Source organism: Neopelma chrysocephalum, unplaced genomic scaffold, assembly GCF_003984885.1.
Source record: "Neopelma chrysocephalum unplaced genomic scaffold, ASM398488v2 Primary Assembly neopelma1_23b, whole genome shotgun sequence".
NCBI classification, from domain to species: Eukaryota; Metazoa; Chordata; class Aves; order Passeriformes; family Pipridae; genus Neopelma; species Neopelma chrysocephalum.
In genome coordinates this window covers 6,693,158-6,708,101 of record NW_020897692.1, presented here as the reverse complement: position 1 = coordinate 6,708,101, position 14,944 = coordinate 6,693,158, and the positions used below count along the sequence as shown (strand labels likewise).

The following is a 14,944-nucleotide window of genomic DNA, read 5'->3' as shown; positions in this document are numbered from 1 at the left end:
AACCTTCCTACTGAGGAAGAAGATTATCAATTAAGTTCTCATCAGAATTAAAAAGGTTTGAAGTAGCAGTGGGAGAAACTGCATTCATCTGATAAATGCTAATACAAAAATGTAATGCAGTTGAACTATAGAAATATCGTAATGTCTCATTTTTCTTGATGAGAGAGCAGGTTCAAGTCACCTATGCTGCAGGAAATGCACGTTTCCAGATTATACACAGTTATTTCTGGCTGTCTTCCTATTTTTAATCTGCCCATATGCCAGTCTGATAATTAAAAGAATAGGTAAATTAGATTTCCTGGCAATGGATAAAAGTTTACTGTCATGAACATCCCACCACATTCATGAAATGCTTGTTTAATAGCCAACTGCTGAATCTTGTTTTTAACTAAACAGACTAAAATATGTATGTTGGGATGACAACATTGAATTGAGACCTGAATGAAAACCTGAATAGAAAGAAATGCAGCCTAGGACTGTAACGAGTTCACTTCTTATGTAAGGATGCAAGAGAGAAATTAGACACCAATGACCAGATCAGAAAGAGCATATTGAATGCAAAATGTAGAAAGATTAATGGCAAGCCTGAAAATGAGTAATTTCTGTTACTGGATATGACAAAGCATGAGGCTTAATGAAGTTATTTCTGATGTTTTAAATAACTTACTTGTTTTAAAATAGTTTATGGATGTAACCATAAGTTGTCCATTCATTTTCTAGGTATTTTTCTAAAATTAGCTAGTTTTTGAATTCTAGGCAAAATAGTGCGTAAAAATAATGAGAGGAAATTTCTCTTTTGTTTTGCCTCTTTCAGTTTAATAATTAGCAACCTGAGCTCATGCAGTATGTTCAGCATGGCCTGGTGAAAAACACAGAAATTACTTGTGCCTTTTAACTTATATTTGGGGAAGGAAACATCTCTCTATTAGTTAACGGAAGGTTCTGTGTTTGGTAATTAACTTCAAGCTTTCTCTCTTTCTTCTGCTGTTTTTTTATTATTATTGTTTTCGTGGTGATGGTAGATGACATAATTATTATGAGAGTTGTAGCAGAGCCCCACAGGCTCTTCTTCTATTTTTGCTTCCGCATCTGCTGGGGTGCTTTTTTTCAAACCTTCCTCCAGTGTAGACTCTACCTTAAAAATATAAATATATTTTTCAAAGTTATATACTTTATATATATTGGACTATATATTGGAGAACCATCCCGGATTTTTTCATTGTTACTTTATCTGCCTAGTGAAGTAGAAGTAGTTGGATTAGGGTCATGGTTAACTTTTTATGCTTGTGTGCTGAAGGCTCGGGGTGCTAATGTCCATAAAAATTGAAGTGTAACAATAGTTTAAAAAAAATCCTCAGAAAGTTAATCTTGAGGGTCTTTATGTGATTAATCATCATTACCTGGATTCTTCCCACAATTAGTCTTAACTGTCTTTACTAGAGATGTGCAACCATGAGAGTGTGAGCTACAGTCAAGTAGTTGTAAAGAACCATCAAGGTCATTAACACCTTATATGATGTAAATACATGTAGGGAAAGGAGGGGCGAGTTCAAATAATCTGTGCATTCTTGCATTTTCAGAATTGTCAAAATCAATTGTTTCCTTATTGCATAGTCATAGTAACTAGAGCTGCAGGGAGTTTTACTAAAAGAAAAAAGTCCAAAAAGGAGACCTAAGTAGATGTGGTTATTTGGAGAGAATCTTTTTAGGCAGGAGTTAAAAAGTAACTCATGGTAATTCTTACTAACTTTCTATCTTTGCTCAACTTCTGTGTTTTCTGATTTTTGTGGAATGATATTACACTTATTTTGCATAATAAACTACATAATAGGTACACTATATAAGCTACTGAATATATGTATGAATGTGTAGTGGTTGAATAAACTGAGAAAATGAGTCACTAATTACAGGGTAGGTTATGTTTGCTGGATTTCAAATGTATTCTAATTATTTCTAATATATCAAAATTAGTCAGAAAGTAGTATCAGTTCTTTAACAAGTACCTTTTCTCAATGCGTGTTCTGAAATTACTGTTGTCTCCAAAAAATCTCTGAGAGGATAGCTTTCCTCGAGTATGAACAGAAGCATTAGTGCAAGACTTGATTTCTTGCTGTTTCTGTGCATCCCCTTTTCCCTTTCTGGTGGAGCTTGAGCATAAAACGTAGATCTGTATCATCAATGTTTGCAGTTTTACCACAAAAAAAAGATGTGCAGTTACAGTTCAGTTTATTTTTTGTGTTCTGGTTTGGTAGACAACATTTTAGATTTACATGATTCTGAAAATTCAGACTGACTGAAAAAAAAGATGGTGAGAGGAAAATGTTTATGTAAGGAAAAAAAGCTTATAGATGGGTAGAATTTTGCAACACTGTTTTACAGGTTACCTTTAAAACTGTTAAGGAAACTAGTACTTAAAAGTACTGGAGCTATTGTTTTTTTGTTTAGATAACACCTAAAAGCATTAGTTTTTAGTAAATGATGATTGTCTATACCAGAGAGCGCATACCCCTGTGTATCTGGGTACTGAAGGTACCAATAATAAAAATCAGTGCCATCATGTAGGTGGTACTTCACTCTGAATACAGAACATAGCATAAGTGGGCTTTTTTTCCCCCCCGTGGAAGGAGAAGCATTGTAGTAAGAGTGTTTAAGAGTATAAAAACATGCATGCTCATACACTACAACAAGACTACTTTTAGTGTTCTGAATTTCTCTCTTCAGTAGATGAATGAGAAAGTGAATGGTTGAAAGAACAATTTTAGAAGACACATGTGAACCAAAATAGTGGGTGTCTGGATCAGACAAGGGATTCAGTTTGAAAGTTATCTGATCATCACTGTCACCACACTTTGTTTTACACTGTGGAACAGTCTTTGCAGTGTGGAAATTTCAAAGTGTTTTGGATGAAATTAAACTACAAACTATGCTCCAGAAGCAGTTGCAGACAGTTTGCTTCAGCCGCTAATGGGTGTCTGGTTAATGGAACCAGCTGAAATAAGAAAGTCTGAAATACAACCACCTCTGATGGTTTCACTGGGGACTTGGATTCTCAGAAATGCCTTTTCTGCTGTATGGATCTGCTCCTTGCACATTGCATTGAAACACTATAGTCATTGTGAACTTCTTGTGGACCACAGCTTAACTGCAAACTCCAGTTCTGGTTTTGAACTTACTCTCTGAATGAGTCTCTCTTGACTTCATGAGTATTTCTTGGACTCACTGATTCAGTACTCACTAATCTTGACTTGCTTTTCCTTGCTTTCAGCTGTGGGGTAGAGAAGTCAGTGGTATTGGGTGTTAGGATGGCATTGCAAAGTGTAAAAGTAGCTGGAGTTTTCTCTTTGAAGGGGAAGGAAAAACCAGTGAAGAAGATTGGAACTGCTGCCTGCCAGTGGAGGAGTAGTAATGGAAAAAAAAAATGGATAGCTCTGCACCATCCCTGCAGAAATTGATAATGAAAACACTTGCTTAAATACGATCTTGTAGTAAGTGATGGAATGAAGAGTCTGGCTTCAGTCCTCTCTTCTGGGCACAAGTCAATATCTCCATTAGAATTAAAGCAGCATCATCTCACTCTTTAGCCAAAGGCATCTTGGTTTTCTAGAGCTATACTTTCCTTAACAACTTCGTTGTGAAACTATTTAGAAGACATATTCAAAGTAAAAATAGTGTATCAACAACTTAAAATCTTGAAAGGTTTTAGAAACTAAAACTGAGTACAAATAGAGATTGATTTTTTTTATTATAACCGTAATTTAAATAGTACTTGGACACTAGAAAATACAATTGCATTTGGTTATGCCATTGTATTGGGTCTGATTGAAATGGAGTTCATTTCACCATAGCAGCCCTCACAGTGCTGTGCTTTGCACTGGTAGCTAGAAAGGTGTTGATAACACACCGGTGTTTGCTGAGAAGTACTGGCACAGCATCAGTGCTGTCTCTCAACATTCCCCCCCATCAAGGGCTGGGTGTGGGCAAGATCCTGGGAGGGGACAAAACTAAACCATCTGACCAAACTAACCAAAGGGATATTCCATCCATATGATGTCAGCTCAGATATAAAAGCTAAGGGAAGGAGGAGGAAGGGGGAGGCATTTGTTATTTACAGTATGTGCTTGCTGAGAAACCACAACACGTGCTGAAGCCCTGCTTCCCAGGAAGTGGATGGACATTGCTTGCTGATGGGAAGTAGAGAATAAACTCTTTGCTTGTGTGCGCACAAACTTTCACTTTTGCCTTGCCTCAACCTACAAGTCATTTTCCATCCTGTTTTTTCTCCCCTGTCCAGCTGGGGAGTGATGGAGCAGCTTGGTGGGCACCTGGCATCCAGCCAAGGTCAAACCACAGCAGTCATCCTTAGTTTTGTAAATACAGTCTGATATTCTGTATCTGATGGAGTTTTACTGTTTGATTCTGGATTATATTATTGTATTATGTTGTATTATAATAACAAATCTGTAAGAGCTAATATTCTCTCAGCAGTTGTCTAGCTACAAAGTCAAAGTAACAGTGGTTGTTTGCCTTGGTAAAAGATTTTTACCCTGGTAAACAAATACTGAATCAGTTAAGTAGTGCCAGTTTTCATTTGCATAATTAAACTGCTTTGGAAATTATTTAGAAGTACAGTGCTATGTTGTCTTGATGTAAAATGACCTCTCCATGCACAATTCTAAATAAATGGAAACTGATTTTATTGATTTTGTTTTGGCATATCTGTGAGGGCAGCAGTGTTTCAGATGGTGCTGTTTTGTCTGATGCTTGTGGACAGGTTTGAAATATGTGTGCTTTTCTGTGTAAGTTTTGTTGTAATCTAAAAATCAGTTTGCCTGTAGGGCGTCCCAACTAAAAATCCAAAATGGAAACAGGTCATTTATGTTTGAGTTTCTTTGTTGGAGGCAAAGTTGAAAGGGGAATAAAAAGGGATTATGACTATGGCGATTCGGAGAATGCCTTGATCAGAGGGTGCTCCTGTTTTTTTATTTTCCTCTTCTCTCCCATACTTTTTAAAATGGGCAGGAGGTATGATGGGGTTCATACTATATAAGCATTCAGTTTACTCTTTCAAATGCTTTAAAAATCATCTGTTACAGTATTTATTTCTAGTGCCTTAAATGGTGACGTCTCATGGGCAATCTGAGGTAGGCTTGGTTTAAATTAGACATAGTAGTAGTAGTAAGGGGTTTTTTTTAACATGCAGAACTAGTTCAAGAACTATTCAAGTTTTTACTTGAATACTCTGTTTGATTGACTTCTTAGTTGGATAGTTTGTCCTTGTACAAAGTGGTTATAAATGCTGATTGCATCCCAGCTGCTCCTTAACTACCTCTAGCCTCCTCAAATTAAAGTGCCTTTCATGGGAACCTTAACCTAACAACTTAAAAGGAGTTGCAGCAATTAGCTTTTTATGTATGAAGTTCTTGTTCTCCATCTTCTGGTAAAACACTGAACAACAAGGAGAGAAATCAGAACAATAAAACGCAGTCTTCAGCTCTATGAGCTGTAGATCATTGAGGCTGAGAATGATGGTATTTTAACACCTCTAGAGTTTGTTTTGGTGTCCCCTTAGGATGTAACTTTACTGTGTGACTTTGCAAAGACATCATCTGGTACTAATGCATTGGTACAAAAGCCTGTTCACATATGTCTATACTTGGATTTCTAATATATTTTTAGTATCCCAACTAGTTAATTAAAAAGGAAATGTGTTGTAAAGCTATTCTCAACCAGTCTGTTCGTTTTCCTTACAGAAGAGAGACATAACATTTTTAGATGCTGTGAGGACATGACTGCCTAGTCCATGGTTCTCTGCCTACTAGGTCATACCTACTGTCATCCTAGTCATCTTTTAATTTACAGTGGGTTCTTGGGGGAGGGATGATTTGACTATTGCAAACCAGGACTAATGCTCCACTTTGAAGGGAGAGATCTGTTCACTTAGAGATTTATTTCTATTTTACCAGTTCAGTTCCATGACTTTTCATTTGATTCTGTAATGATACTGGGACAGGACTGGAGTTGCGCTGAAGATTCAAGGCCAGAAGCCTAGCTTAGTTTGTAAACTGTCATAAATTGACCTTAAAAGTAAACTATTATCAGCTTTCCAGGAATTTGAACAATGCTATCTTCATCACATGCTCAGTTCTTTAGTGGTTGCAGTAGTCAGTGAGATTATACTTCAGGCTCACAGATTTACTCTGAAAAACATAGCCCTCGAGTTGAACTTCTCTTGAATTAAATGAGTATCTATCCCCAGCATAATAGCTATGTTTTCCAGAAAAAAACCCAACCAAACAAACCAACACTTTTATTCCCCTAGTGTTGAGTCAGAAGACAGCATCAACATCACAACTGTATACCTAGCTACTTGATAAGAATCCACATCAAGTCATCATGTTCCTTGTTTCATCTCTTAGGATTCAAGGGCTTTGTCATGAACTAAGCTGTCTTGCAATTTGTAGCACTTGCTGTCTCTCCAGTACCCATGCTCTGTTTCTCTTTAGGGTCTTGTCACCTCTGCTTGCAATTTGAGAAATTTCTTCATGGCTATCATAAAAAGACTAGACACCATTTCTTTCTGTTATCTTTATTCCTGGAAAGCAGTGTCTTGGTGGACATTCAGCATTTTTTGACTCCTTTCATAAAGGTGTTTTATTTCTCACTTCACTGTATTGTTCTGTTCTTGATCTGAAGAATTTATGTATGTACAACAAGGTTATATATAATAGTTTAATTTTTACATTGCAGTTAGACATAGTATAACTTGTTGATTTTTTTTAAAAAATACTTTTTGTTGATATGTATTTTCTGTAGGTATTTCATTAGTGAGTTCATCAGTATTAAAGAGAAGCACTGTATTAATTTTTTAGAGATTTCGTCTCGGATATTTTATTTTCTTTCGAGCAATAGTTAAACGTAAGCAGTTGCAGCTCGTGACTAGCATACCTTTAAGGTTATCAATGTGAAGCATCTGCATGGGAAAATACTTTTTCAGGGAGAAGCAAATAGGTTTTAGTTTTGGAAGTGAAAACTGACTTAAGAGTACAGACCCTTGGAGTTAGTATTGTGAGGGGTGTCTTTAATCTTACTAATTGGGTTATTTTTGTAACCAAATAGTAGACTGCTCCTTTGTTGGAAAAAAAATAAAGTAGAGAGAAATGATCTGGGCCTACTAGTCAGACTTTTAAACCCTTGTCTTCATTTAGTGATTATCTGCAAGGTATGGAGATAAATGCAAAAGGCAACAAAAATGAAGTACAGAATCATGAAGGGGAAAAATATTTTTTACAAGAGATAGAGTGAATCTCACTTGTCTAAACTTCACTAAAATTACTTTTGCTTGTCAAAAGCAGAAAGATGGCAGCTCAAGAAGGATGAAATGCATAGGGTATTGGTATTGGGATATAGTAGCCAACGTTTCCATTTTAATTTCAGTTTAAGTTTGGGTAAGACTCTCAGATTACTTTCAGGACTACACTCCAATTTTGTAATACAAAGACGATTGTGCTGGTAATACAAAATTGGGGAGCATCATCTGTTTTCTTCATGGGTCATCATAGTTGCATTGACAGTGTTCTTTACATTCAGCAGCAGTCAGTTGGCATAAGAAGACTTGCAATAGGTACGATAAGTATTTTCATATCCTTACTGCTGCAGTGTCTGGCTTTGTCTAGTTCCCATGGCTCATCATTGCAGGTTTTAGTAACTTGGACATCAACAAGCAGGAGTTAGATTATTATTGTTAATTAGCATTACATTGCTAAAGTACAGTTGTGTATATTTGAAAGGTAGTTCTTGGTTATCTAAAGTATTACACAAGAAATTTGAGGAAGCAAGAGTGGAAATAACTGCAAGCTGATAGTAACATGGAGCTTTTAAAGGTCAATATTAGAGTTACCACTCCCTTTTTGCACTGTTCATTAGCTGACCACAGGCAATATATTTCATGACCTGAGGGAAATACACACAGCTTTATTTTTCCTCAGTTTGTGTGGGAAAAGAAAACTATGCAGATGATGAGTAGCACTTGAGCAGTACTTATGTGGGAGAAAAAGTATGTGGTACTGCAAAATCTTCTTCCTGTCACTTTTGTTGTATGTTTTTAAAGGCGATGCCTGGCACTAGATCTGAGTTTATAATAAGATCTAATGTAGAAGACAGCTGCTCATAAAGAACATCTGTTTGAATCATATTTGGAGTTACCTGACCCAGGTGCAGCACCTTGCACTTGGACTTGTTGAACTTCATGATGTTCTTGTGGATACACTTCTGAAGCTTGTCTGGGTCCCTCTGGGTAGTATCCCTTCCTTCTGTGGTGTCAACTGCATCTCTCAGCTTCGTGTCATCTGCAAATTGCAGACGGTGCACTCAATCCCAGTGTCTGTGTCATTAATGAAGATATTGAATAGCATTGGTCCCAAGAAAGAGCCCTGAGGGACACTTCTTCTGGATCAAATTATGGTATATGTGTTCTTTCTTGTAGTCCCTTTAGTCCTAAATATCCAACTCTAAACCAGTCCAGAGAAGTAAGTGGAACTTGATTTGACTGAAGTAGTTATGTTATCAGGCTCATTAGGGTGTACAGCATCTGTCTGCATCTTCCTCTATGATGATGCCAAACCCAGGTTCCCCAATTCATTTTCATTTCTTCATGATCCATCTAGGGATACAAGCTGTGAATGGCTCTGGTCATTAGAACATACCTGCCTTCTTCACAGGGGAGAATCTTAAGCCAAGAAAAAGGTTCTTTAAATCATGTACATGGTTCATACAGGATACCTGCTTTGCTGATTTTCTCAAGTTACACTCTTTCTTGGCTGGAACCCTCACTTTCCTTTGAAATTCCAGTTGATCCTAGCAGAATTGTAGGTATTCTTTACCAGCTTTGAATTTTTTCTTGAATTGGATCCTTTGATGGTTCCTGTGAAAGCAGCCGCTCTTTTGGATCAGTTGGTTGTTGAGAAGTACTGGAGGAGTGAGAGGTGGAGATGTGCCAACTGAGGGGAGTCCTGCCTTTGTGGGAATGCGCAGTGTGAACCTGAAGGGGCACAGTGAGCTCACTGAGAAGTGGTGTTGCTCCTGCGCTTGCCTGTTTGCATGGAGCTCTGTCATAGCTTTGCTACCTCTGCCACTGTGGAGTTTATTTCATGGAGGGCGTTCCTGCAACCACTCTGTGTGCAGCTCCTAAAGACTCATCTCCAGATAACTTGAGCGTATATCAAACTTGTTGCTTGGACTTTTCTGCTGTGTGGATATGCTTGAGGAAGGTCACTGAAATAGAGGTTTTGCTAGTCACTGAAGTGGTTTGGGAAGTGCAGCTTACCTGTGTGACCACTGTCTGTCACTTTCCCAGCCTCTTCGTCCTTTAGATTTAGTAAGGAATGAAAATAACAGTCCCAGGCATACATAAATTTAAGTAAGCTTGCCCTTATTCAGATATGTACAGGGTAAGAATCTGTTTTTAAGAGGTGAAGAAACACACGGATGTGGACCATACATGTGTAACTTCAGTTAATAGTAAATAATGCTGCCTTTTAGTATAAAACACTGCTTTGGTGTTGCAGATCTAGTTTTAGCAGAGAGGGTTGTTCAGTATAACTTTGTAAAGTAGCAAAGCATCCTCTGGTGGGTGTGTTGCTACAGCAACATTCTTGTCAGGATTTTGATAAAGGATTGAAAATGATTAAATGTATTGTTTGAATATTACCTGTGGCTAAATATTTTCCACAGTTTAAATCATATATATAATACATATTTATTTTTATTGTACAGATCAAGATGATTCCCTTTTTAGAGGATTCTTGACTATGTAAGCTGCTGATAAAATAAAATGCCCGTTTCAGTCTCACAGAGGAACAAAACCTTGCTGCTGTGCTCTGAATGCACTACTTGGCTTGATTAACAAGCATGTCCTGACTAGGGAGATAAATAACTTAATGAGGCCCAGGGCTGGGGATAAAATTCTTCCTTTTTATGGTTGCAAGCAGAGCACAACAATAATTCATTAAGCAAAACAGAATGAATTTGATTTTCTTTGTACAGTGGCAGTGCTGTATAGTCTAGGGACACTCAGACAAGGAAATCTGTCATACTAACGGATATTTTTGAAGGGTGTGGCGGGCATAATATAGTTCATGTAATGGCTAGGAAGTGGCTGATCTATATATATGAGATAAAAATAGCACTATTTAATGCTGAAATTAGTGCCACTGTGCTGTAGTGCAGACTTCTCTGCTTGCCTTATACAATTTATTTGCCACTTTAAAAGATCGGAGTAACAGGTCACCAGCACACCAGATACTTTTTGTTAGATGGTGGATTCTGAGAATTTGCCAATCTGTTGATTGTATCTATTTTGGCTTAGTACTAGTACTAATCCTCATATTTTAAAAATGAAATTTTATTTGCTTCAATTTATTCTTATAATCTGGATTTGAATTGTAGAGATCTTCATTGGACTGTCGTCGGTTCTGCAAGTGCTTTTGTAATTCTCCCATCCCAATGTTAAGGTCCACATGGTATTTCTGTAAAGTTCCTGATTATCTGTGAGAATTCTATCTGGATTCTATCATAATGGGCCAGCAGTCTTCAGTATCGTCCCTTGTGCAGATCAGATGGTGATACTGCCTAGCTGGAAGTGTTTTAGCATGCTGACTACTTGCCTATAAAGTCTGTCTCTCCTGCCCCATGAAACTTGAGGTCTTCTGATCTGATTGTTACAGGTTTCCCTGGTCACTTGCCACAGCTTACATTATGAATCAGTCTCTCTACTGAGGCTCTTGTTTTCTTCTTCAGGTTCTAGTTTTTGCTGTCTTTGTAATGGCAGGCGAGAATCCTCTTGATATTCTTCAGTCAGGCTTCTCAGATGACCAGTCGCTTGGTCTTATCTCCCTGCCTCCTCTTTTCTCACCTCCCTCTTCTTTCCTCTTCTGCTCAAAGTGTTCTTTGAGGAACCTCCAGGATATGTTGTCCTGGCTTGGTAACTAAGTTTGAAATGTCCTTCACTTGCCAAAGCTTGCATTAGTCTTGTTGCTTGCTGTGGTCTTTTGAAGAGAAGAGTAGTAAAGGTAAGTGGGCTATATTCCAAATGAGACATCAAGTCTTTAATAGGTTAACCTACTGTTTCAAGTATTAAGTAGGATTCATGACTTCATAGATGCACTTCCTAAATATCAATTTTTTGGCAGATTTGGCTGTTTGGCTGCCAGGCCAGTTGTAACAAGTTCGGATGACCTGAATAAAAGCTGGGTAAAAATGGCACTTTATGCAACTTCTTGGTCTAATATGCCTTGGTCTGATATGTTAGCTACCACTTGGGGGGTGAGTTATTGTGTTCTGGTTTGAATTTTTTAATATATTTAGTCTAAAAAGAGAAATATGTTGTTTCAAATGAATCAGAAAGGAAAGTAATTCATTATGACTATGTTAGCTTTAACTGTTTATCTTCAATTACAAAGCTGACTCTGTTTGAGCTAGGTAGCATTCCAAACTAACACAAAGAATTTTCCCAGCATATCTACAAATCAATATGAACAGTAAGCTGTGCTGAATTTCTGATTACCGTATTCGTCCCTCTTTTATTCAGTAGCACCAGTAACTTGCTTTCACATTTTTTTTACAGGGAGAATTGTTTCTTTTAAGCAAGTGTAAAATTGGTTAAGCTGTAATACTCATTTAACAAAAAGCAGTTGTTTGTTGTTTTCTCCAGTGCAAAGATACAAGTCATACCCAAGCACTTAAAAGAAGAAAAAATTTATTCTATAAGGAAAAAGGATTATATATGAGCATGTTTTTATTTTACACTGTGAAAGGTGCAGCATTGGTTGGTCTGTTGTATTCTTAGCAAGAAACATCAAGTTAGGATGTGGTATTCATGTAAACCTGAAACTTGTCCTATTCACTCTTTTAATGTGAATACTTATATCAGCTGAACAAGAGGAAGAAATTGTTGCCTGTTCCATCCAAAACATTGCTTCAAGACCCCAAAAGTGAAGGATTATAGTATACTTTCCTGGAGTGTTTTTTTTCAACTTTGCTGTTTTGCCACTGGCATCCTTAAACATATCACATATGACAAGTCAGTAATGGAAATCATAGTACTTCTGGTTATGTGAGTATTAGGACAAAGGGAGGCTCTTTGCTGTAGTTTCTTTCAGGATTCTTTGAAGCCAACTGCTTTGTTCCAATTTGATTATTCTAGTGCATTGATCAAAATCACCAAGTGGTACTGATGTTTGCTAATATTGTTAGCTTGTTCATCCAGTTGTCCTTTGTTGCTTCTTTCATGCTTCAGCTCTATTTTATTCTTCCTTGATTTCTCTGCCATGATATGTGGTGTTTTTTTGCTGCTGTTAGGAGAGCGTCATATTGACTGTCGGAGTAAAACAGACAATATTCCGCTCAGGTTCAAGATTCCAGTAGGAAGCACTAGATGCTGCAGAAGCATCTCCTGCTGCAGGAGAGGGATAGAGTATGTAACTTCTTTTAAGGTGACTGTGTATTAGGCTTTAATGCAGCATTTGCTAAAACCTGCTTATTTCTTACCTGTTCTGCAAATGCGAATTCAAAAGAGTGCAATACAATTGATCTGTGTTCAGGCTGAGTTATATGTTACCTGGTGGTAGAATTGTGACTGCAAATGACCACATGAAACAGTTTCCTGATTCAGTTAGTGTAGTTGACATTTTTTGTCGAGAGGGTTTATTTTGGACATTGCCAAATATGAGAATTTTAAGTATGTTCTTAATAGTACCACTGGTTAACTCAGTACAGATAGCAACCATAGACAGGGCAATGCTGAATTTAAATTAGGCTAAGCTTAGTAGAGTTGAGGATAGGAATAGTCCTAGTTTTGGTTTGTCTTGTATTTTTTTAATGTAACTGACTTGCCTTTCAGGAATAGTTTAAGTTTGGTTTTCTTACTTTCTAATACATAAGCTTGCTCCAAGTATGATTTTATCATTTGAGTTGCATTGTATCTCAGACATAGCAAGATCTTTTAGATTGTTGCATTTGCATATTAACGATTAAACGAAATTTTACCATTTCATGTTACAACGAGTTGAGAACCACTTTGTTCCATTTTTTGTTGAGGTATGTGGGAGACTTGGGAGTAGAAGAGCTTTGTTGTTTAGAGGGGTCTGATTTGCCTTACCGGAATAAACCTTGTCAGAACTGAACCACTATTGTCAAAATTCTTTTAATTATAGCTGACCTTAATAAAAAGAGGAACTGTGACTTTTGCTAAATGGCCTTGACAGTGTGAGCTATGTAACTTGCTTTCACCCTGACAAACCTAATTTCCTTCTATGATGAAATAGCTGGTTTTGCAGATGAGGAGATAGCAGCAGATGTTGCTGGTGGGAGCAAGTGAGGTAAGGAAGGTCAGAGAGGCTGTTGAGAGAGATATCAGCATCCAGGGGAAATGGGCTGACACACAGTTCAGCCAAGGCGAGCACAAAGCCTTGCAGGTGCGAGAGACTAGCCCCATGCACCAGTAGAGGCTGGGGACACCAACCCAGCTGCCTTCCTGAGCAGCCTCCAGGGTGCCCTTCTGGCAGACACCAGCTACACCCTCAGCTGTGCTAGCACCAGTTGAGGGAGATTAATCCCTCTATTGAGAACCTGTGGGACTGCATCTAGGTACTCGTGGAGGAAAATCCTGATAAATGATAGTCACACAGAAACAGTTTGCCCACTGCAGAGTCTCTGTCCTTCAGGATGCTCACAGCTCCATCAGACATTCCTCCAAATAACATGTTCTAATGGCCCTGCTTTTCAGCAGGATGTCAGACAACCAAAATTACTCTCTTGCTCTTGGCTTTCTGCCTGTTATGCCCCTCAAGAAGCAAAAAGAGCAAAATTGATCATCTTAATATGACAGGCTGCATGCAACTTGCCGTAGAGTAGAATTAAATTGCAATCTGTTAAGCTACCCTAGGCTTGAGAGCAGGGATCCAAGAGGGATATGGTTTGGATGTTGACATGAGAACGTTACTAGCTACTCTCCCTTAATGTGTGTCTGAGTCCTCCAGCCTTGATTGAAATGAATAGAAGCCTTTTGTATTTTAGGTGGTGATGATTATTTCATCACTCTCATGAGTTTTATTTTGAAATCACTGTTTGCAGGTATTCGTGTGGCAAGTAGGAAAACAACTTTTGGACTAATGATTTTTTGGTGCATAAATGGTGTCTTTAAAATGCACAGTTCATATTCCTTTCAGGGCCATGTAAAAAGCAATATCCTGAAGATACTTGTATCAGTAAGGTGGCAAGACAGAGAAGATAAAATAAAGGCTAGAACTTTCAAATTTACTTGCTTAAGAAGCTGAACTGTAGAGGTGAATGTCTGAAAAATGAGTTTTCAGTGCCTTAATTATGATATGCTCTTCAGGCTTCTATGCTTGGAAAATATGAATGTAAAACGAATCATATGATGGTACCACAGAGAGGAAGTGTCAGGCATAACATTTTTATATGATCAGAGAATGATTGTGTGTGGAGTCTAAGCTCCAGTTGTTAATGAAACAATAAATTTTAAGGGAAAAAGGCATGCTTTGAGAACATGCAATTCATGTTAAGGAGATGTAATCATTAAGGAGGGTGGTCTACTAATGTGGAATATAAAATTTAAAACTTACATTTGTTCCTGAACTTTTGATTGTTTTTTCCTTTTCCAAACAGACTTTGTTGGAATATGCAGAAAAGTGGAAAACATCAGAAGACCCTCTGCCTCTGTTGGAGGTGTACACGGTGGCTATCCGAAGTTATGTTAAAGCACGACCTTATCTTACCTCTGAGTGTGAAAATGTAGCCTTTGTGCTTGAACGTTTAGCACTGTGAGTATATTCTTTTTCATTACTAAAACCAACCTGTACGGTTTTAACTTTGCACTGCCTAAATGCTTCCCCAATTTGGTGTTAAAAAGGTTAGGAAGCACCTGTCT

The 14,944-nt window shown here is 37.7% G+C and overlaps 1 protein-coding gene across 1 annotated transcript in view; it reads left to right on the top strand.

The window, feature by feature from the left end:
- The window catches only part of ZNF292 (zinc finger protein 292), a 51,654-nt gene that overhangs the window by 10,511 nt on the left and 26,199 nt on the right, over positions 1–14,944 (top strand). Inside the window, exon 2 of the mRNA XM_027695725.1 lies at positions 14,683–14,837. Coding sequence (XP_027551526.1) covers positions 14,683–14,837 — 155 coding nt within the window. The remainder of the gene's footprint in view (positions 1–14,682; positions 14,838–14,944) is intronic.